At 34.8% G+C, this 24502-nt stretch overlaps 1 protein-coding gene across 2 annotated transcripts in view; it reads right to left on the reverse strand.

Moving 5' to 3' along the window:
- The window catches only part of LOC149781323 (uncharacterized), a 59610-nt gene that overhangs the window by 13785 nt on the left and 21323 nt on the right, over positions 1 to 24502 (reverse strand). For both annotated transcript variants that reach the window (XM_089935421.1, XM_089935422.1), the window contains 9 exons: positions 21762 to 21977; positions 16792 to 16929; positions 15908 to 16159; positions 15235 to 15356; positions 14235 to 14340; positions 7689 to 7810; positions 5898 to 6005; positions 4190 to 4306; positions 2220 to 2368 (listed from right to left, as the gene is read on the reverse strand). In XM_089935421.1, coding sequence (XP_089791547.1) covers positions 2220 to 2368; positions 4190 to 4306; positions 5898 to 6005; positions 7689 to 7810; positions 14235 to 14340; positions 15235 to 15356; positions 15908 to 16159; positions 16792 to 16929; positions 21762 to 21977 — 1330 coding nt within the window. The remainder of the gene's footprint in view (positions 1 to 2219; positions 2369 to 4189; positions 4307 to 5897; positions 6006 to 7688; positions 7811 to 14234; positions 14341 to 15234; positions 15357 to 15907; positions 16160 to 16791; positions 16930 to 21761; positions 21978 to 24502) is intronic.

The raw sequence follows: 24502 nt of genomic DNA on the forward strand, positions 1-24502 counted from the left end.
CTTAATCAATTTAAGGAAGGTTGGGTCTCCCCTAATCAATGCCAAATCAAGAATTAAATTATCAAAATATGCAAGAATTATGTAAGAAGCCACTGATGGAGCAGGAGGATATAGTGGACAGAAGACTCTTAATCAATTTAAGGAAGGTTGGGTCTCCCCTAATCAATGCCAAATCAAGAATGGAAATTGGTACTTGTGTTTTAGAATTCATATGGTTTGAGTGGTATAGGACAGGTAGTCACAAATGCTCTAGTGAAGTGAGTCTTTTAAGACAGTGAATGACATAATCTCCAAATATAATTTTCAGTGTCAACTAAAGGCCTGAGACAGTGACAGGACAATGGCAGTCACTAGCCAGTACCTAGGTCACGATGAAGGGCTAGAGAATGTGTGTGGGTGTTGAATTCTATCTGTATCTTGCGACCAAGGTGGAGTATACTGAAAAGACAAAGCATACCCAGTCTCAGTGATAAAAGGAATTGATCTCATCTGTGCTGGAGATGAAGACTGGTCTGGACTGCTGAGGAAATGGTCATTACAGCAGTGACAGGGTCTGTATGAGACAAAGAAATGTCCGGTTTGTGTTGGTCTGCCAGTCTGTACCAGTTCAGGCCAGACTGTCTGTACCATAATAAAATACTGTAGTTGTGGCAATATGGGCTGCATACACCAAGAAAATATATCACTATACTCAGTCCTGGTGGCACCAACACATACAACTGTTCTGTCAACCAACTTCTGGTGTCTATGTCTGGTACCATATGTCATAGGAATTATGGCCCATAATCAGAACCAGAGTCTAGATAGGATGAAGGAATGTCCAGGAATGGTTTAGATGGATTCCAGACCATGCCGATATGAACCAAAGTCCAGGTGATATCTGTGTCTTGAAGCCAGGACTTAGTATACCAGACAAATAGATACTGAGACCTGGAAGTCACAGGCATTGGCCTAGACTGTGCTGATGTGGTCAGCAGTCTGCTAATTTCAGGGATCGAAGTCCTGTACTGGCTATCCTGGGAATAATCTTCATATCCAGTACTTGGGTTTTTCTGGTTTAACTACTACAGGTTCATATTGGCCACTGTACCATTCTGGTACTAATTTAGTAGGTAGTGCTGTGAGGATCTGTTTTGTTTGCAACAGCAACAAGTACAATGGAAAGGTGGTGCTGTGCGAGCAGCTCATAACAGCCTAGACTGCTACATTTTCTTCTGAATGGATGACCTTTACATCTTCAGGTATTCAGAGAAAAGAAAGATGCTGACTAAGGCAGCATTTTGATGGAATGTTGATGAGAAAGCTGAATAACGGTATGCACATATGGAATCAAGTGTCATTTTTTATTTACTGTGAAGCTGCCAAAATCAACAGGAAAATGCCACAGGAAATTACATGCATGATCATACAACATATAAAACAATAACTAGACATAATTCACAAATAAGGGGTCAGGTACTAGGTGAAAGTGAAAAGTACTGTAGACCACAAAGCAAGCAATATACACTAGAGTCCTCAAAATATGGAAATGTCTGTAAAAAAAAATGTATGTGCAAAGTTAACATATATGTGAATGAGGGAAAAAATACAGTGTGAATTTAAAGGGATCCTATAGAGATCCCATACTTTAAAAATCTTTTTAAGTACCAATTTTTTTTAAACATCCCAATGTCTAAAACCTAACATCTAACAAAGGTATCTGCAATGCCCTATACAACAACTTTGCTCATCATATGCTGAAATTGAATCACTGTATTAGCTGATTCCAAATATAGACAAAATATTGATGTCATTTTCTTCATAAACAAGTAAAATGGCATCTAGTATGTAAACTAAGGTGAATACTGTGTTACAGATGAGTAATGAGTTTGAATACAAAGTCAATGAAAAGTCAAAGCTTATGCAGATAATTAATAAATTGTGTTTCTATGGATTCAGAAGAAACTATAGCAACCTTCTTTTTTATTATCCTCACAAATCTTTATTCTGAGCTGAAGTGTACAAAACATTCACATGGCGTTTACAAACCACCTTTAAATGGTGGTGGCCTGGATTAAAGTTTTGGCAGGCTGCAAATACTGGAGTATCTGAGAAGTATCAATCATCAGATCATCCATGCGCTACTGGCTTTAAAAATTTACACAAAGATGAGCATGTGTTCAGAATATGCCATATTATATATAAACACACTGATACCACTTAAAAACATACTACAGTACCTGTTCATTAGATCAAAACCAAGATCTGTAAGGTAGGAGCCAAATTTGTTTCGCAAAGTGTTGTAGGGGTACTCTGTAAAGGTGCATTTCTTCATTCCAGACAAATTGGACACTCCTGGCCAGATTTTTTCTGTTGGTGTGCCCAGGTCCTGCAAAGACAACAAACTCAAATTGTAATAAGATATTCCTGAAAACATCCTGCATTAAATCTAAATGTGATCATATTTACAGCTCTGATGTTGGAGTCAAGCCTGCCCTAACAGTCATCTGGTCTCAATGACCATTCAAACTTACCAATATGGAATTTTCCTCACTAAAAGTCACAACTCAGAAGTCACCTGCTTTCTCTGGTCCACAACCACATGTTCATAAATCAATGATTTAAGCAGTAACTCAAGCACATCAACTGAGACCAGTCAATGTATGCAAATTAACTGTTTGATTTTGCCAGAAAGGCATTGCTTAGATCAAGACAAACCACATGTAAATGTGTCTATCAAACTCAAGTCAATACCTCAGTGTCATTTTCAATTAACTAATCAGTCCAATGTTATTTAAAGAACTCGACTTAAATCAATATGCATAATATCATGCTAATAACAGAATTCAACCAAGATCAGATACACGACTGCCTCATTAATTTGATCATTATCAAATCATCCATGAGCTTGATGATACATGCCCATATTCTGATCAAAATGATATAGAATTATGGCTCCAGCCTTAATCAGATTCAAGATCTCTTTATTAGTATTTGTGGACGTTGGTCATTAACCCATCAAGAATCATGTTGATATAGACCAATATTCCAAGTAAGACTTATTGATTACCTAAATATTATGCATGAATCTCACTCCTTACTGAACCTATTTGAGATTTTGCTCATATAAGCTCATGTTTCAACTTTGGTCAAAACTGGATCAGAAGTTATTAGTAATATTTTCAGAGTGGTAATAAGCTCAACCAAGTTCAAGCTCAACCTGCGTTGGAACACAATTTCATAGGTCACTGACCACTTGCCACCTACAGTGGTCTCCATTTTCTCATATGAAGCCCAGTTTTCACAAAGTAACAAACAGGCACCTGTGTGGCTTCAGTTTCACTAATAGCCCTCTGAAACAAACGAGATCTCATGATCATGTTCCTGTTTGAAAATGAGTAACGGTCTTTTATTACCCTGACTAGAATTGAGAGAATGGGTAATAAAATGAGGATCACTGTGATAAACACCTTTTGTTTGATTAATACAAGAAGCAAAACTGGCATTTAATAGCTTGCTGGTTTCACTAAATATTTCTCAAATATTACATTTAAAATACTGGGACTAAGAAAATTCTGGAACAATGTGAATTTAAATTTCAAAAGCAATTTTAATTTCCTGAAATATTTTAAAGAAATTCATAACCAAGATTAATCAAATTAAACAAATAATTATTTAGAATACAAAGTGAAAGCTTAGAAGAAACTTACATGTTTGTATCACAAGTCCAAATGCATAGTGTGTTCCAAATAAATTACAGTATTGAAAATGCTGATATGCCAATAGTGTTGAATGAGCTGATGTGCAACAGTCTTAATGTTATCACAGTGATATAATCCTGAATGTTCTTGAATGAATTCCCAATAATGCAAAAAGTGCTCCAGAAGTCTTAAGGGCTGTTCCATTAAAACATACATGCGACCCAGGGAAAGCACTTTTAAAGTAGGGTACTCACCCATAGATGCAATTTAGAAATGTCTTATCATTTTAAAATGAACTCTGAGAAATCAAACTACCCTGGCATATATTTTTTTAAACTGCCTTCCCTGCATAGCATGTATGTTTAAATGGAACAGCCCTAAATAACTTTATAATTCCAATGGATAATTATAAAAAATAAACCCTGTCAAATTATATCTGAACACAACTAAAGGACGGATTCCACAAGACACGTTAGAATAGGAATGAATAATTTTAATGTAATTTCTACCTTAAATATCCTCTGCAACTGATCAATTTCAGATTTTCCCTGCCACAAAGCTTTCATGATGAGAAACTCTGCATATATACAGCCCACCGACCACATATCTACTGCTGTGGAGTATTCCTGAAAAATAATATGTGACGCAAAATTTTTCTTTTTGAAAACCTGAATATTCTTAACAGTGATGCTAAATTTCTCATTATCAAACCTCAAAAACTTGCAGTAAAAGATTTTAGTCAGAACTACTGCTGCCGTAACCTAAAGAAAGCAACCATATTGAGCTAAATAATTCCAGTCGAAGAAATTTTTTCATGGTGACAAGACAACCACAGCTCATTTTTAACTTCAACAGATCTTTCTGATGAATATGAACTATTGTGGTTTAAAAGATGACTTACAGTCGAAAACAATAAAATTTGCAAGAATACACGTTGATCTTCATTTGACAGCACAGTACTTTGGGATAGTGTATCAAATGAACATTAAACAGTTTTCATAGCTCAACATTATGCACTACGTAACTGGATGATTACCATACAAATGAAATGTTATGTGTTCTTTTCCTTCCTAGTGTGATTTTGTAGGTAATGGAAAGGTTAAGTAATTTATACTTATATGAGTGTAAATTCAGACTGAATTTACTAATTAGATGAAGCAGAATGGAACCCCTTAATGAAAAGCTGAAACTGACCACTGCAATTTCATAATAATGAAGTTCATTAACCATGGAGAATTAGAAGGATTACATAATTATTCAAACAAAAATTTCTATTTTCTTATAATTATAATTCTGTAGTATCGGAGTTCACTATAAGAGAGTTTCTGCACTCTGATGTAATTTTTCAAACAGATAAATAATATAATGCCATGTTGCCAACCATCCAAGCTCACAGTTAGTGAAAATAGGGATAAAAATGAGTGAATTCTGACATGAATTAGTGAAGCAATCTTACAGTCCAGGAATATATGTCGGAACACATGTTTGTAGATTGTGTTCAACAAGAAAACTCACAAACAATACTTCAGTGTTGGTAGCTTGCAGGTCTTCCGTTGAGAGCTGAAATCTGCTGTAAGTTCTTAATTTTCCCAACCTCTATCTGCTTTTTACTACCAATGTGCTTCCTCACATTGTCTTTGCCACCATGCCCAATGCTAAAATTTGTGGCACACTGTGTGCAAAAAGCATGCTGTATATTGGTATTTGATGGTAGAATGCATGGCTAATTTTTGGTATATTCCAAACTAAGCTTCACTTTTTGTAAAGGCATTTTCAAGATGCAGTGCCAAATGGTAATTCAAATCAGTGTTTGAGGCGCATGCACAGAGCAAAATTCCGGTTGGGCCCCAGTTTCTTTCAAAAGCATTTGTAAAACTACTCTTATACATATAGATTAAAATATGCTAAAATGCCTGCTATCGGGCCAACTGTACCAATTGGCTGTAGTTCCACTAATATTGTGACTAGCAGTTCCGGACCATTTTGGCAACTGCTGATATCACGACTAGTGCTTAATGGGGAGTTGATTATTTTATTAAAGATTTAAAATAATTGAGAATTGTGGAATTCAGATTTATTTTGCATGCAGAGTGAATCTGTGAATCGCTGAAAAAGTCATGAAATTCATGCCAAAATTGTGAGGGTTGGCAGCTATGTATAATGTATACTGGATTCATGCCACATGAGAAGCTTTCGGGGATGAGGGTGGGGGCTTACCTTAACACCTAAGATCAACTCAGGGGCACGGTACCATAGTGTGACCACTATAGGTGTGTAGTTCTTCAGTGGGGAACCATACTCCCTGGCCAAACCAAAGTCACCAATCTGAAGAGAAAAATATTCACACATGAAAGATTACTAAAACCTATCAGTGTCATAATACAAATCCACTTGACTGCATTGCTACTTTAAACTTGATTCATCATAAAGTATAAGTGGCTGAAACAAAGCACTGTAACTAATTAGTTATGGCAGCTAATACTAATGTGAAATAGAAAAGCAAGCCTTAAAAAGTCAAAAACAGGCATCATTAAATTTTTATTTCAAGAATTTATTTCAAACATTAAATCTTAACTCATTTCAAGTGGTTTGGGGACTAAAACATTTCCTACTACTGCCATTGGTCACACCAAGCAAAACAATGATTTTGATGCATTATAAATATAATCTATTAAAAACATTCGCAGTGTTAAATCAAGGTTTTATTCTCATTTGGTTCATCGGCTTCTTTATGTTGAGCCTATCTTCCAACTTTTAAAAAGCAGTGTGAAAAGTTTGTCTTAAAATATAAACATCAACAGAACACTATCAACAAAAGTTACTGTCCTTACTAATTTTCAAGTTACATGTGTACTTTGTCAAGCCAATGTGTTGTATCTGTCAAATGCCTATATTTTACTTCTTTGGTTATTCTACCTTTTTTTCCTATAACACTTTGACTCGAAAGTAAATCTTAATGGTCTTGTGACATCTGTCTTCTCAATGAAGCTGTCATCTTGTTTCTTATTAGCTGGGATGAAGAGTTGGCCTACATATGGGTTTTGATCCATCAGGAGGGGAAAAAGGATTTGCAGCTGATATTCTTTTCTCAAAATCTGTCTTTAGAAAAGCAGTCAGTGACTGTTCAGAGTTCACGAAAATGGTTATTAATGATTGGTATATTTTACTTTTCATATGTCAGGAAAGCACACACTCCTCCATTTTTCCAAACTTCTATTGATTACTGCAATGAGCACACACATGGCCATGGATTTGTTCTCTTTAATTCACGAGTATTAGGGATCAGTGACCCATCTGCGATTTAGAACACATTTAAAGCTGATTTTAAAATTGATGTTCATTGGGTCATTAACCATCTACAATGACTGGTTTACCAATAAAGACACCTAAACGACGCTTTGGAAAGTTTTAGAATAAAACATTACAGTCTTTAATAAGACAAGGTATAATACAGAAGGAATTCTATAAAGATATGTAAAACTACCATTAGTTGTCAGTTTTTTCCTCAAACAAATAAAACTGGTAACAAAATAATACTTCCTAGTAATAAGGCAAATATTAGCAAAAATAAAGGGACTTTAAAGGGCTGTCCAAGAAATTTAAGGTTTAGTTTTTTACTTTTTCTGATTTTCTACAGTATGTCAGATATTCAATTCAAGACCTTTTCAAGACCTGTATGAACCATGTTCACCTATATACAATTATGTCAGATGCAAAATTAAGAATCAGACTGAAGTAATCATAATGTCATGAGGTTACAAACTGGAATTATTATGCAAAAATCAAATATTTTGGCAACTCTATACATTCATTGATACTTAGGAAATGTACAAAAAAGAAACAGAATTAAACAAATGTATCTACTAATAATAATAATTAAAAAATATAATGACAATTTAAAGTTGGGGGAGGGGGATTTTTTAAAAAAATAATTCAGTAGAAGCAAAAGAAAAACTTTATGAGGTACATATAATTCTGGCACCATACCATGTTCCATGTTTACCTCACCTTCAAAATTCCTTTGTGGCTCAGAAGTAGGTTGGAAGTTTTCAGATCTCTGTGTATGATCCAATTGTCATGAAGGTGGATCACACCCGACAACAGCTGCATCATTAGAGTTTTTACCTCTCCTGGAGAAGATGAATGCAGACATTGTAGGATAGACATTACAGAATATTACAAACATCACAGCTTAGTGTAGCAACAATGGTACTAAATTTAAGTTAGCCTGCTTAAAAAGAAAGTCAGATGAGAGTAGTATTCCCCTTGATACCGGCTAAGCACCAAAAATCCTGTAGTTGTCAATTATTACTGGAGCAGAGGTACACACTCTTCAGGGATATAGCTGTGAGAAAGGTTTGGGAGGGTGTAACCATATGATTTGGTAATTAATTTTGAAGAAACGTATCTTACCTTTTGCATTTGAGAAACTGGTTTTATTCTTTAAATATATTCTCCAATCATAAATTGTTAAGAAAAACTAGATAAAAGAGAGAATAACATCCCCTTACCCCAGAGTTGGTTTAGACTCCAATCTCCAAACAGGCTTCATTATGATATGTTTGAACAATAACAAGATTTTCAAATCAGCAAGTGTGGCAGACATATTGGATGTAACAACCTCACTATCATTTATGACCAAGTTGATATCATTATACATTTTTTTTGTGAAAATCCAACATGAACACTGAAGGAACAGCAATAATAAGATTTTCAAGATGGCTGCCACTGTGGCCATATTGGATGTCACATAGTATAATTTTATTTAGGACCAACCAAGCACGTAAGAAGTCTTTTGGTGAAAACCCCATTGTATTATGACTATCCATCTAGGAGAAGATTGCAAAATGGCCAACATGATAGCCATGCCAGACGGTAGATCAGCATCATTTTAATTTAGAACTAGCTAGATATCAAAGACATCTGGGTAAACTCCATGTCAATATGACTTTGCATTGACGAGTATATGTTTTGGTTTTGTGTGGTTTAGTGCCATTTTCAGCACATGATAACCTATGCATGGTGTACAGTATTTTAGTAAAGGATGAATGCTGGATGAACCACTAATGCATGGGAGGCTACTGGCAAGCTTTCTGCCATACCCACATTAGTTGAGCAAAGCCATGAGCTCACATGGACAGAGGTGAGATGGGTGAGACATCTGTAAAGGTGAGCACCTTAGACCACTTGCCCATCGGGGTCCCCCAAATTGAGATTAGCAATAACAAGATTTTCAGGATAACAGAGAGCAGCATCAGATGTCAGGTCAGCATTATCATTAAAGACTAACTAGATTATCATAAATTCTTTTGGTGCTAACCCTACATCAATATGACCATCCATCAACAACAAGTTTCAAGCCAGCCAATGTAATGACCATACTGGTGGTCAGATCAGTATTTTAATTTTGGACTGACTAGACATCATAAAAAGTCTTCTCACAAAAACCTCACATTGATATAAAATTCCATTCATGAAGAGTAGGGATAACACTTTCAAGCTGGTTGCCAATCTGTCATTCAATGTCCAAGCAGTATAATTTTCATTTAGCGCCAACTAGACCATGTGATATATATGTGTGTAAAGTTTCATGCAATCCTCCAAGTAGCTTAGGAAGTGTAGTAATAACACACTTATACTAAAGGATGGATGACTGATGATGGACAATCTGCAAACATGCCTCCCCATAAGCTCTTCATGTCTGTGACCAGTGTAGATAAACAATGGTGGAATAAAAGACTGCTGTGTGAAATTCAATAGAATAGTCAGCTGAAAGAAAAATAATTAAATAAGCTTGAGAGGATCAGATTTTTATGCAAGGATAATATTCAGGGTTTTCAATAGATGCACACACTTGGGTTTTGATGAGTGGAATTTAATGTGTCCATTTTTACATGTGGAAATTTCAATTTGTGTGTCTTTCTTAGACTGGAGCATCAAACGTACCCTTGATTCGTCTCCAACTTAGTTTCTTACTAAGAGTACACTGTCCATAACAGATTTGCTGTAGCAGGTACTGACTGACATCTGCTCGACAACAGTTTACACCTTGATGGCCAATAATATCACACCAATGGAAGATATATATGAACTGGGAGGAACTAATTGTTCACTGATGTCAGGTCAGGCTTTGGTACAACTGAATTAGGTTGGATTGTTGTCAGATTACATTTGAAGTTTACGACAGAGGAAAAGGAAACAATTATGACATAAACAGACTGCCTTTTGATCAAACATTAGCAATGGTATGTCAAAAAAAGTGGACTAATTTGACAACTTGAATTGTTTTACTGTTTTATTGGCAATTTGCTTCGTTTGGCAAGATGTTTAAAATTCTGGAATCATTTGACTTCACTGGATTCATTGCTGATAAAATATCGCCATTTGTTTGATTGTGCTTTAAATTAAAATGACTCAGACAAAACTGCGAATATAAATAGAGTCTTGCAAAGCCAGTTTTCAGCATGGGATTTTGTTTTATTGCCATTAATTTGCTTCAACCAGCAAAATGTTTAAAACCTAGAACATTTTAATTAATGGATCATTCAGAAAAAATTGAACAGAAATAACACTCAGTGCATATATCTAAACTTTAAAATCACAATGGCACAAAGAAGTATATTTTCTTTTCTGTCTCAGTCTTGGAAACAACTTAATGGTGATGAAATTTTCTGAACCTCAGACTCCAAATAAAGTGTCAGCTCTGAGGAGAAGGAAAAGAAGACTCAATCTCTGAAATTTGTTAGAAAATTAAGGATGAGTGGGAAAGTGAACTGAAAATTCTGCGCTGTACATCCTTGATATCTGAGTAATATATAACCTTCATAGATGTATGCATATTTTTGCATACAAAATGATTTGAGCAGATCATAAAAGAATATGTTGAGAAGCTGAAAATATAAAAAGGTATAAAAGAATCCTGTCTGTTTCATATACAAAATACACACACACTGTCATGAACAAATGCAAGGCTGCATATCTTGAGCTGAGACGCATCAGCTCAATTTGCAAATATCTTTCAGTTGATGTCACTAAAACACTTGTGTGTTCATTAGTACTTTCAAGACTGGACTATTGTAACTCAATTCTGTCTGGTTCATCTCAATATCTACTCCAGAAACTGCTGCTCGGATCATACTTAGAGTACCAGTATCAAAGCACACCTCCCCGCTGCTCTGTACCCTACACTGGTTTGGTTATCCATTCAATCCAGAAATCAAACACAAAATTTGTTCTCTGTGCTAAGTTTCACTGTCGGACTCTAGTCCAACATACCTATTCAACTTCACCCATTTGTACACACCAGCAAGATACTTACGTTACTCTTCTGACAATCGTATACTCATTATTCCCACTATGAAAACAAAGTCATATGGACAGCGTTCTTTTGCATACCAATGCCCAGCAATGTGAAATGAATTGCCCACTGAACTTAGACACAAAGACACAGTGATCACATTCAAAAGGGCTCTCAAAACTCACTTATTTTGACTGCAAGAACAAACTTAAAGACCTAATAATGTTTCCTACCTGAAATATTCTCAGCACATTTTTTATATTTTAATGTTTTTCTAATTTCATGGTGTTTCTTTTTGTAATAATATTATTATATGTTTTTTATCTTACAGGTGTTGTCTAATGTTATAAAGCACTTAGAGCTTCTAAAGATTAGGCACTATACAAAGTCCTCATTATTATTATTATTATTATTATTAACACATAGCTCGAAAGAGAAAAACTTTTACTAAAATGAGATTGTATGCTTTTTACAAAATACTGTACAAGTATTTCTCATTATTTAGCATGAGAATTTGATTCTGACTCTTGAGATTTTTGGGGTCAACAATGAACTGACTCATCAGTTTCGAAATCTAATGAGAACATTGATATTAAAACTAATGTAAAACCAAATCCTGCACCAACAATGACACATTTTCGAGTATATTTCATAAACCTAGTATATCAATGTTTTTTTGGGGGGGAGGGGCACTTTTTCTATCTCCTTTAAAAGCTTTCAAATTAAATTCCACCACATTCACTTTTAGAAAAAAAATGTCCCAAACCCCTCCACACACACACACTTCCAGCTATTGAGATTATGCTAGCTGAGTTTGCTGATTTATCAATGAAGAAATATTTGACTCTCCACCCAAAAAGTCACATCACATTTGAAGAATGGTAAATATGAGATCCATTTAAAATTAACATGCTTGTCAGCTCTAAAAATCTGGCAGGATGTAAATTATGACCAAAAACTGTTTTTTTTTGACTGCAGCAAAAGGCAATGTATGTTACTTTTTTCATCTTGATATCATATAATGTTTGAGGTGGAAACTGATTCAGATATCATTTCCAACTCCTTTTACAGGACCCTCTGATTCAGATATCATGACCAACTCATTATACCAGATTCTCTGATTCAAATACAATGACCAACTCATTATACCAGATTCTCTGATTCAAATACAATGACCAACTCATTATACCATATTGTCTGATTCAAATATGACCAGCTCATTATACCAGACACTCTAATTCAGATATCACGACTAGTTCATTATACCAAATTCTCTGATTCAGATATCATGACCAACTCATTATACCACTCTAATTCAGATATCACGACTAGCTCATTATACCAAATGCTCTGATTCAGATATCATGACCAACTCATTATACCAGATTCTCTGATTCAGATATCATGACCAACTCATTATACCAGATTGTCTGATTCAAATATCATGACCAGCTCATTATACCAGACACTCTAATTCTGATATCACGACTAGTTCATTATACCAAATGCTCTGATTCAGATATCATGACCAACTCATTATACCAGATTCTCTGATTCAGATATCATGACCAACTCATTATACCAGATTGTCTGATTCGAATATCATGACCAGCTCATTATACCAGACACTCTAATTCTGATATCACGACTAGCTCATTATACCAAATGCTCTGATTCAGATATCATGACCAACTCATTATACCAGATTCTCTGATTCAAATACAATGACCAACTCATTATACCAGATTCTCTGATTCAAATACAATGACCAACTCATTATACCAGATTGTCTGATTCAAATATCATGACCAGCTCATTATACCAGACACTCTAATTCTGATATCACGACTAGCTCATTATACCAAATGCTCTGATTCAGATATCATGACCAACTCATTATACCAGATTCTCTGATTCAAATACAATGACCAACTCATTATACCAGATTCTCTGATTCAGATATCATGACCAACTCATTATACCAGATTCTCTGATTCAAATACAATGACCAACTCATTATACCAGATTCTCTGATTCAAATACAATGACCAACTCATTATACCAGATTGTCTGATTCAAATATCATGACCAGCTCATTATACCAGACACTCTAATTCTGATATCACGACTAGCTCATTATACCAAATGCTCTGATTCAGATATCATGACCAACTCATTATACCAGATTCTCTGATTCAAATACAATGACCAACTCATTATACCAGATTCTCTGATTCAAATACAATGACCAACTCATTATACCAGATTGTCTGATTCAAATATCATGACCAGCTCATTATACCAGACACTCTAATTCTGATATCACGACTAGCTCATTATACCAAATGCTCTGATTCAGATATCATGACCAACTCATTATACCAGATTCTCTGATTCAAATACAATGACCAACTCATTATACCAGATTCTCTGATTCAGATATCATGACCAACTCATTATACCAGATTCTCTGATTCAAATATGACCAGCTCATTATACCAGACACTCTAATTCAGATATCACAACTAGCTCATTATACCAAATGCTCTGATTCAGATATCATGACCAACTCATTATACCAGATTCTCTGATTCAGATATCATGACCAACTCATTATACCAGATTGTCTGATTCAAATATCATGACCAGCTCATTATACCAGACACTCTAATTCTGATATCACGACTAGCTCATTATACCAAATGCTCTGATTCAGATATCATGACCAATTCATTATACCAGATTCTCTGATTCAAATACAATGACCAACTCATTATACCAGATTGTCTGATTCAAATATCATGACCAGCTCATTATACCAGACACTCTAATTCTGATATCACGACTAGTTCATTATACCAAATGCTCTGATTCAGATATCATGACCAACTCATTATACCAGATTGTCTGATTCAAATATCATGACCAGCTCATTATACCAGACACTCTAATTCTGATATCACGACTAGCTCATTATACCAAATGCTCTGATTCAGATATCATGACCAACTCATTATACCAGATTCTCTGATTCAAATATCATGACCAGCTCATTATACCAGATGCTCTAATTCAGATATCATGACCAACTCATTATACAGTATCAACATATGTATTGCATCATCATGGTAATACACACTATTACAAATAATCAGTCTATTAATCAATCATAATACAAAAGTAATATTTATATGCACAGTAATAAAAGATAAAACAGTTATCTAAGACAAGATGTTATCTCAGTGCTTATTACTTACCAACAAGGAAGGGTTGTTTCATGGTTTCCATCAAGCTCTTAAGGTCATGCTCCACATAATCCATCACAATATAGATCTTGTCCATGTTACTTCCTACAACTATTTCCTAAATACAGGGAAATCAAATAACTATAGTTTGCTGCTATACTAATTTATTTGTGTCCTGAATTAGGTCCAGATATTGGTTTTAACAAAATATATGCTCTTATGTATCTTCGAGTCCTGACACGTTAAAAAATAATTGCTTCAATTACATATTAAATAAAGTCTGATACTTGCATAAAACTGCACACTTATCAATACAAATTGGCACTCAGAGGTTTGCTCAAGGATTATCAAAGATTTCATAATTACTTTGTAATTAAATGAGACACTTGATGTTTTTTGTCTGTAACATTGTAATATCTCATGAATCCTCTTGGTGTAATGATCTTTCAATAGCTGTTACCTTGAAAATAAAAGTAATTTAGACGGAAAAGTGAAAAAGTTTCTTATGAATGAGCCTAAGAACAGTTTCCAAGTTGCTGGTTGCAGGATGGCTATCTAATTGCATTCCAAGTTGTGACCAAATGGCTGACAGTTACAATAAGATGGAAACACTAGACTCAACCTTAACCTGACAATTACAATAAGACGGAAACACTAGACTCAATCTTACCCTGACAGTTACAATAAGATGGTAACATTGTACTCAATCTTACCCTGACAGTTACAATAAGATGGAAACACTAGATTCAACCTTAACCTGACAGTGACAGTAAGACAGAAACAACATACTCAATCTTACCCTGACAGTTACAATAAGATGGAAACACTGTATTCAACCTTACCCTGATAGTTACAATAAGATGGAAACATTACTCAATCTTACCCAGACAGTTACAATAAGATAAAAATACTGTACTCAACCTTACCCTGAAAGTTATAATAAGATGGAAACACTGTACTCAATCTTACCCAGACAGTTACATTAATATGGAAACAATGTACTCAATCTTACCCTGACAGTCACAATATTCTTATGTTGAGCCTTGAGAAGTGTGTTAATCTCCCTTAGTGAAGTAATGGGAAATCCCTCTTTCTCCTTCTCCATCTTCAATCTCTTCAGGGCAACTATCTCATCTACATATAAATTTATAGACAGATGACTATCAGTCTACATAAATATGGTAGACCACTGTTGGTCTAAATAAATGTGGCAATAATTTATATGAATTTACAGACAAACTACTGTCAGTCTGCAAAAATGTGGCAATAATTATTATAATTACAGATAAAAAGTGAATATCAAGTGATATTACAAATCTAAATTGTTTAATAAAACAATTCACTCAATCACTGAATATTAAATAAAATTGGATAAGAATTAAGCCATATATTGATTTCAATATAAACATGTGAGACCCAAAGAAAAAGTCACAGTAATTTCTATGTAATCAATAGCTATCTACAACATAATAAACTATATTCACTAATGTGTTCTTCTTGCCAAATATCTATTTTATGTAAAGTATCCAAACTTTATAAAAAAATAAAGTTCACTTAGTAAATGTCAAGATATTGTAAACAATCAGTCATATTAAATCAAGAGCCAAATAAACCCCCAACTGCCTAGACTAATTGACTAAAATTCATTTATATTTAATGTATCAATGTTTTAAATATTTACTGACCTGTCTTTTTGTCTTTGGCTCTGTACACCACCCCATATGTCCCCTCTTCTATCCTGTTCAAACAATGAAACTCCTCCACATTACGGCAACCTTGGATGGCTGGGAGGTAGGGAGGAAGCTGGGGTTTCAACTCAATGGGAGATTCGGGAGGCGTGTCCTCGATGTAACCAATATCATCATGTTCCAACTGATCTGGAGACTGGCTCAAGCTGTCTGGGTCTGACTGATCATCAAATTTAGACTTTATGTCCTCTGCAAAATAATTATGACTGTTACAAACAACAAAAAATGTTACTCTGAATCAGAATCGAGAGAGAAAAAAAAGACAAAATACCATAAGTTTGGCCAAGTTATGGTAATTATTAATAAAAACCAATCTGAAAGTTTACAACTTGAGCTGAGGAAATGAGATGAACAATAAATGGAAAAGATACCATTAATGCTATATTCTGACATCTGTTCCAGTAAATAATGACATCCTGTAGAGATTTTGTCTATTGTAAAAGATGCTCACATGAAGATCTTGAGGCATAAAAACAGAGAATAGACATGTTCATGAATGCTATATTTGAAAATGAAATCGTTATAAACAAAGTTCAAAAGTGAAGCAAAACCAGATTACAGCAAAATTAAAACCTACAAACTTACAACAAGCCACATGGTCAAACAACTGATACTCAGGGTTTAGAAGGAACAAGCAACTGGGACAAGATTGGTTTACGTGACACCCCTAATCATTAAAGGGATATCACTAAGGCTTAAAGACAAGTTCGGATCAAAGATTTAAAAATAAAAGTGGGCGTTGCTTGTATGCAACCTATATAATTAGCAGTTCCAGTACTACTCCATACTACTCAATCACAAACTCTATTCAAGTAACCTACTGAGTTGTCTATTCTTCAGTTTTTCTTCCTCCTCCTCCTCCTCTTCCTCTTCCACCTCTTCTTCCACATCAGGGTGTGCTAATTCTGACCGTTTACTACTATTGCTGCTGTCACTACTCTCACTTTTACCATTAGATCCTGAAAAACATGTAGGATAACATTCTGCAACTTTTCAAGAAAGAAATCATTGAATAAACACATATTACTCATACATGTACAAGAGTTATCTTTTCTTATCAAACATATGCAAATCACAATATTTTAACATCATACAATTTTTGAAGATACTTAATTTTACCATATTAGTGAACAGATCTGAGTAAATTACCAATGAAGACAAATACAAATATATAGCAGAGTTTAAATTTACATTATTTTACTACATGCTTTATTTCCACGAGTGCTGAAAAAATTCAACTTGCAAAATTATATTTCTACATGATTTGGGGGGAGGGGCCAATCACTTATACCAATAGTGCAGGCTAGGCATTTGGGAATAAGAAGGAGCTACAATACTTTTCAGTTTCAACTGTTTTATTACCAATCTGAGGGGGCCCTGAATGGCCAAGTGGTCTAAAGCACTTACCATATCAACTCAGTCTGCATGGGTTCAAGTCTCAGGTATTCAGCCAATGTGAGTATGTGAGAAAGTTTGCCAGTAGCTTTTCATGGGTTGGAAGTTCTTTCTGGGGTTTTCCCAGGTTCTTCCTCCACCAATGATACTGGCCACAATGTATATGATATCTTGTACTGAAAAATGGCATTAAACCATACAACAACCATTCTAAGAAAAGGCAAAAAAGCTGAATAAAGCTGTTAACTTTTACAAGCAATCATTTGAAAAACCAGAACAATATCTGCTATAAACCCCCAAGTAATATTTGCCATAAACCTCCCCAGAGTAATATTTGCTATAAACATCTCTGCATAATATTTGTTATAAATCTCCCCTGCGTAATATTTGTTATAAAAATCCCTTAAGTAATTTTTGCTATAAACCTCCCCTGCATAATATTTGTTATAAACATCCCTTAAGTAATGTTTGCTATAAACCTCCCCAAGTAATATTTGCTATAAACATCCCCTGCATAGTATTTGTTATAAACATCCCTTAAGTAATGTTTGCTATAAATCTCCCCTGCATAATGTTATAAACCTCCCCAGAGTAATATTTGCTATAAAACTCCCCCAAGTAATATTTGCTATAAACATCCCTGCATAATATTTGTTATAAAACTCCCTTGCATAATATTTGTTATAAACATCTCTTAAGTAATATTTGCTATAAAACTCCCCCCAGTAATATCTGTTATAAACCTCCCCTGCATAATATGTTATAATAATCCCCATAAATTTGCTATAAACCTCCCCTTCATAACATTTGTTATAAACATCATCATAGTAATATTTGCTATAAACCTCCCCTGCATAATATTTGTTATAAACATCCCCATAGTAATATTTGTTATAAACATCACCCATGGTAATATTTGTTATAAACCTCCCCAAGTCATATTCACTCATTATTGGTCTGCAAAGGCATGGAATGACGCCTGCTTATTCAAGGTTCATGTGTAAATTCCTGTTAAAGAATCTCTCATATATTAAAATTAATAAAAGACATTAATATTCATTTCATTGACATCAAAAGTTGATATCAAGCCTATAATATGATCTTAAACTATTTTATATTAGTTAGTGAACCAAAAGAACTTAGATTATTAAAGCACTAAATACCCTGAAAGAGCATGGGGGTGGGAGTGAAAGTCAGAGTCAACTTCACTTTTGCTTCATGCCTGAGAGAATGACAGGTACTGGGGCAACTATTTTGTCTGAATTGCACCCTAACAAGAACCCTACAAATGAAGACAATAAAGGAAATATATTTTCATATTTGTAAACGAAATGTGAAAAAAGATAATCATTTCACTGACACAGAAAGTTGATATAAGTAAAAACTATGATGTCTAAACATTTTTATATTGCTCTCTCAACCAAAACAAAGTTTCAATTATGACAGCATTCAATGCCTTGACAATATAACAGTTTTATCCAAGTCCACTGTGTGTACTAAGAGTATGTACATATACAGGCACAACTCTAGGCTAAACAGCACAGCAAAAACATATAACAAAAATACAGAAATAACCAACACAAATTCACAAAGGGTAATAACTACCCTAACACCAGTACCAACAAGAAGGATACAATTACAGAAATACTGCTTAAAAAGCATGTGTTAAAGAACCAACAAAATAACAAATGGATGCAGATAACTAACTAAATGCAAGGACTTGGGAAAAAGGTTAACTGCAACACAGAAATTGATACAACTGAAGTATTTTAGTGCAAAAGACAACTAAAATTGCAAAAATATCAAGCATCCATACATAACTTTTACTGCTCCAAGTCCAAGGAAGACTGGATGATATTGTGAATGATGGAAACGACTATAGCACTGGACTGGTAACATAATATTTTTGTCTATAATGAAGGTAAAATTTCAAAAGATGTTTTGGGAGTCTACAATTATAAACCACACATGAGTACTGTCTTAACTGTATATGATGCAACACCATATTTGTTGGGACACCATAACCTAATTTTGAAAGTAAATTTTGTGTGCACTGTATATTCTACGACAGACTGTTTTCTCCAGTCGTAAGTTGTGGGACACCATTTAAATCATTTGAAAATTACATGTCAGAAAATAAACTCCAACTGAAATTTTATTTAAAAAAATATAAAACTGTATTAGAGATATATAAAATCTATGTTGGGGTTTGGACCGAGACAAAGAAATCCACGTCAAGTGGTTACATTATTTGTCTCCCCAAATAATGGGATATGAAAGTTCATTGTTTGATTTTAGAACAACTACGTCAGGCACAGCAGAAGACAACAAGGGTTTCTCTTTTTAAAAGTAGTTCTGAGTGTGTGGACACCTTGACTGAGAGGACTGGTCTGAGATGACTAGACAAAGTTAAGAAAAGTAAGGTTAGCAAAACAGCTAGATTTCTCTGTCGCATGGGTGAGAAAAAGTCTTTAAGTCACTGCAGCATCATCTCATCAACACAACCCTTCTGCAACATAAGTACGATCCATACTTTTGGTGCATGAATATTTATTTTAGCTTTCTCATACCATGAATTTTTTTTGCTAGAGGCAACATATCACCTAAAACAAACTACAACAAACTACAAACTACAAGGACTAAAGTCAGATTTTTTCAAATCTGCACCAGTCGTGCTAATTCTCACGCTTTTGGCCCCTATCTTATCATAAGTCTGTCCAGGAATGAGATCAAAGTACACTAGAATTTCATCAATGTTAATGATCATATTGTCAAAGAAATCATTAGCTTCTCTTCTGACCTTCACAAATTTATCAAATCTTCTGAGCAACGCTGGATCATCGAAGTCCATGCACAAAGCACTATATTGTGTCACTTTAAAAATTTGTTCCATTGTTTCAATTTATTATCGAAATTCCTGTGAATACTGGTGAAAAGAAATCAAAGATAGCTTCCATTTCTCAGCTGTCTTTACATATTCCCAAAAATATCGACAAAAAGAAGAAAAATACTGGTACACTTAAAATAATCCAAAGTCAGCTTCTGAGGAAGGCTTGCTTTGCAATAAAATAACCTTTGTATTGATATCCTTTAAAAACAAAATCAAAAACTGGCTTCAAAGCATCTAAAGTTGGCTTCTGAGGTCAGATTGTCACTTGAACTCAAGTGAATGTGTTTTCAAATAATGATTTTTATTTGCAAGATACTGTCATATAGTTGACCTGGGTATAATTCGATCTTGGTTATTTTGCACCTAACACCGTGTCACGCATGGTTGTCTTCAAGATATCGGTTTATAATTTCCCTCTCATTTGCAAAATCATCTGCTTCTTATCTGGCCTTCAGAAATTTCTCAAATGAGTTTATTTTCTCCAAATTTTCTAGCTCACACGGGGTCATCAATGTCCATGCATGAAGCACTATATTGTGTTACTTAAATATTTGTTCCACTGTTTCAATTTATTTTCACAACTTGTGTCATTAACAGTGAAAAGGAACCAAAGTTAGCATCCATATATTGGCTGTCTTTGTATATTAATAATGAGTTTATTGCTTGCTGCCAGTTGTGTTTATTCACCACCTGGACTTCTACATGATTGGCATCTTTAGTTATAATTAAAAAAACTGGAAATGATGTCTGCGGGTAAATATTATACACAGCAATAACTTGCTTTAATGATACTTTTGTGACACATGCTAGTGAAAAGATTGTCACTTTCACTCACGTGAATGTGTTTCAAATAATGATTTTCTTGTTGCAAGCTATTGTCCTGTAGCAACCTGGATATAATTCAATTTTGGTTATTTTGCACCTAACACCATGTCATATGTGAATGGCAGTTGTCTCAAGATATCGGTGGATTATTTCCCTCTCATTTGTGATTTTGGTGGATCTTGTTTCCAGCTGGATAATGTATCCAAGCCTTTGAGCACAACCAAAACGATATGTTTCTCATTGGTCATGTCAATGAACAACGTATCATATGTTATCTGACATTAGTGATACACGCTACAGTATGGAAGACTATGCTACATACCAGTATACAGAGCATGTGGATACATTTGATTCTTTAATGCTCATGATAAATAAAATGGAATAAATGATAACAAGGTTAGTTTCTTTCCTTTCAGATAAGCATTTTGCTTATCTACTTTACTGGGCCATGTGGTGGGGGGGGGGGGCAAAAATTAAATACAAATTTATTTCATTTCTTAAGTCTTGGGACATACGACCTAGGTAAAAAAAAGTTTCACCACAAGTTCTGGGAAAGGAAGAAAAAAAATTATTTTATCGTGTCCCATTATGTATGGTAAATACAGTACCTATGATTTTGCAATATAGAAATGACAGGACACAGTAATAAGCATGTCACAACAAAAAAACTTCTAACTATACCTGAATCTGAGTCTGAGTCAGAATCCTCACTCTCCTCCTCTTCATCTTCGGACCCTGACTGCTCAACCTCTTCTTCTTCCTCTTCCTCCTCCTCCTCTACTTCTTCCTCTTCCTCATGGTACTGTACCTCCTCTTCATCCACCTCCATATTTCTCTCCTCTTTCAGTTGCCCTCTCTCTCTATCCCGCTGGGAAGAGGAAAGGTTTGTGGATTGCACTAGTGGAGAAAAGAAATCATATTAATCTATGTTACAAGAATTCAGCTGAAATGCAGTGTTTTGCTTGCACTTTTGCTGCACAATTTACAGATATAATTTTGGTCTTCCATAGAAAAAGCTGAAAAATTTTTAAGAAAGGTTTGGGGGTCCTCCACAAACGGAGTCTCAAGGGACCTGGCCAAAATGCATTTTAAACTCATAAAAAACTGCTCCTGGTGCAACTAATGATCATCAAATAAACCAAAATAATCATTTGATAAACTAATAAACTTACCAAAAATGTTCAACTTGACTTCAATATTTTCACAATATTTATAGTCACACGAAAATTTGTTCTCCTACTGACGCTGAAGTTATTTCATGTGTGTGTCAGTGTTCACATCGTAATTAAGTCACAAAAATGTCTCAATTTTTGCAGCAAATATATTATACTTCCCTCTTTTCATAACAAATCTGCAAAATAAACACCCAAGTATATCAACTACATACAAAATAATCCCATACATTCACTTGTCTTTTTCTCCAATGAACATAACCTGTTGATATGCCAGTCGAGTTCTTTTTGCAGCTTTGGCAAAGATTTCTTTAGTCTTCTTTTTTGTCACCACTGACTTTTTTGGTTCAATGTGCAATAATTTCTTTTCCTTTTCAATGACAGCCTTTGTCCTTTCAAGCTGGTGCTTGGCGACATGCAGTGTACATATTCTGACAGGTCTACATCTCATGCAAGCAATCCTTCTTCTTACAGTAATTAATTGCACTTTTTCCAGATGCCTTCTGAGTTTCAATTTTTCTGTATTCAGTTTCTTTTGTAGGTGCTGTTCTAAACTCTTCAAACTGCGATAAACGTAATTCAGATCTTTATAAGCAGAGGTCACAAAATGCCAGTCTTCTAGCATTCAATTTCTTATAAACTGACCAACTAAATTTCTGTCAACTTTTCGCTCCAGCAATTCTCATTTCTATATGTTTTTTTAAACCTATTTCTAAACTTTTCATGTCAAGGTCTCTCTCAACAACTCGGGATGCCATGTTGTGCATGCATGTGTCTTCATTCCATTGCCATCTGTTTCCATTACACAAAGATTCATTGGATGAATTTATATCTTTGAGTAATCAGAATACTCTTTATGAGTCGTGTGCTTACTAATATATGTAACATATTTACAAGGGTTGTTGCAGAATGGGAGCAGACAGACAGTTTTAAAAAACTGAATCAGAGATGATATAAAAAAACGGACTATATCAAGAAAAATCTGATTCAATTCTGGAGAAAAATCATGTCTGAATTTATTAAATGAACAATAATTTGAGCAAAAAGGTTAGGCACTGTTACCTTTTTTGGCAAGCATAAAAATACAAGCAATTGAAAAGAGAACACTTATCATGTTTCCCGGATGTAATAGGAACAGTATATGAAAGATGGTGCAGTGCCCACAAAAACCTATAAATGTGCTCATGGTACATGGATGTGCCTGCAATGACACATATGATGCAATGTAGAGACATATCAATAGATGGGCAAGGGTAATACTGTATTCCACTACCACTGCATGGCATAAAAAGATAATCACCAAATTATGACTAGTAGGCTACTGGAAGTTTACAGTATGTATAAGCATCAATCTGTTGACTGTTTCTGAGCTAAATCTGTGACTACTGTTTTGTACTGTGTCTGCATGATTTGGATTTTCAATATAGCTTTAACAATTTTTCAGTCATATCACTATGACGTCTGCAGTGTTTCAGTATCTAGTGACATCATGCACTGGGGCATCATGCTGCAGACATGATGTCCCAACCTGTCACATTATCCTGCCACTGGTCAACCAGTCTTAACACTAACCTCTTAACACTGAGTGCCTAAAGAGACAGCTGTTAGTACCATCTGTACAAGTCTTTAGTATGATTTGACCAGGGTTCTAACCTGCATCCGAGGCGGACGCTCTAACCACTAGGCCACCCGAGCAGTGTGTTCTGTTTTGAAAATGCCCTTTCTGATGAAGCCTTATGCATAGCTAGCTCTGCCAGCAATAACAATCTGGAATAACTGTTCTTTATGGTTGTTATGTACAATTTACATGCCCATAAGTTTAATTTATTTTGCACCACCTTATATGCAAGATTCCATTTCAAGTCTATCAATGCTATCATCTGCTTTTTTCAGACAGACGTATTGTTATCCAATGAATATCCCTACCTTTTAGTTTCCTTTTGGCTTTTATTTATTTATTTTATCTTAACCCTTAGAGTGCTAAGCACAAGATCCCTCACAGCTGTATTGTTTGAAAAAAATAAATAATAATTCACTCTTCTTTCAAATGCCAAATTGCTCTGGTGGCCTAGTGGTTAGAGTTTCTGCCTCAGATATGGGAGGTTGTGGGTTCGATCCCTGGCAGAGTCATACCAAAGACTTATAAAAATGGTATTAACAGCTGCCTTGCTTGGTGCTCAGCATTAAGAGGTTAGTGATAATGTGACTGGTTCAGTCATCATGCTACATGTCTGCGGCATGATGTCCCAG

This window comes from Sinohyriopsis cumingii, chromosome 15 (assembly GCF_028554795.1).
Source record: "Sinohyriopsis cumingii isolate HCF-2022 chromosome 15, ASM2855479v2, whole genome shotgun sequence".
NCBI classification, from domain to species: Eukaryota; Metazoa; Mollusca; class Bivalvia; order Unionida; family Unionidae; genus Sinohyriopsis; species Sinohyriopsis cumingii.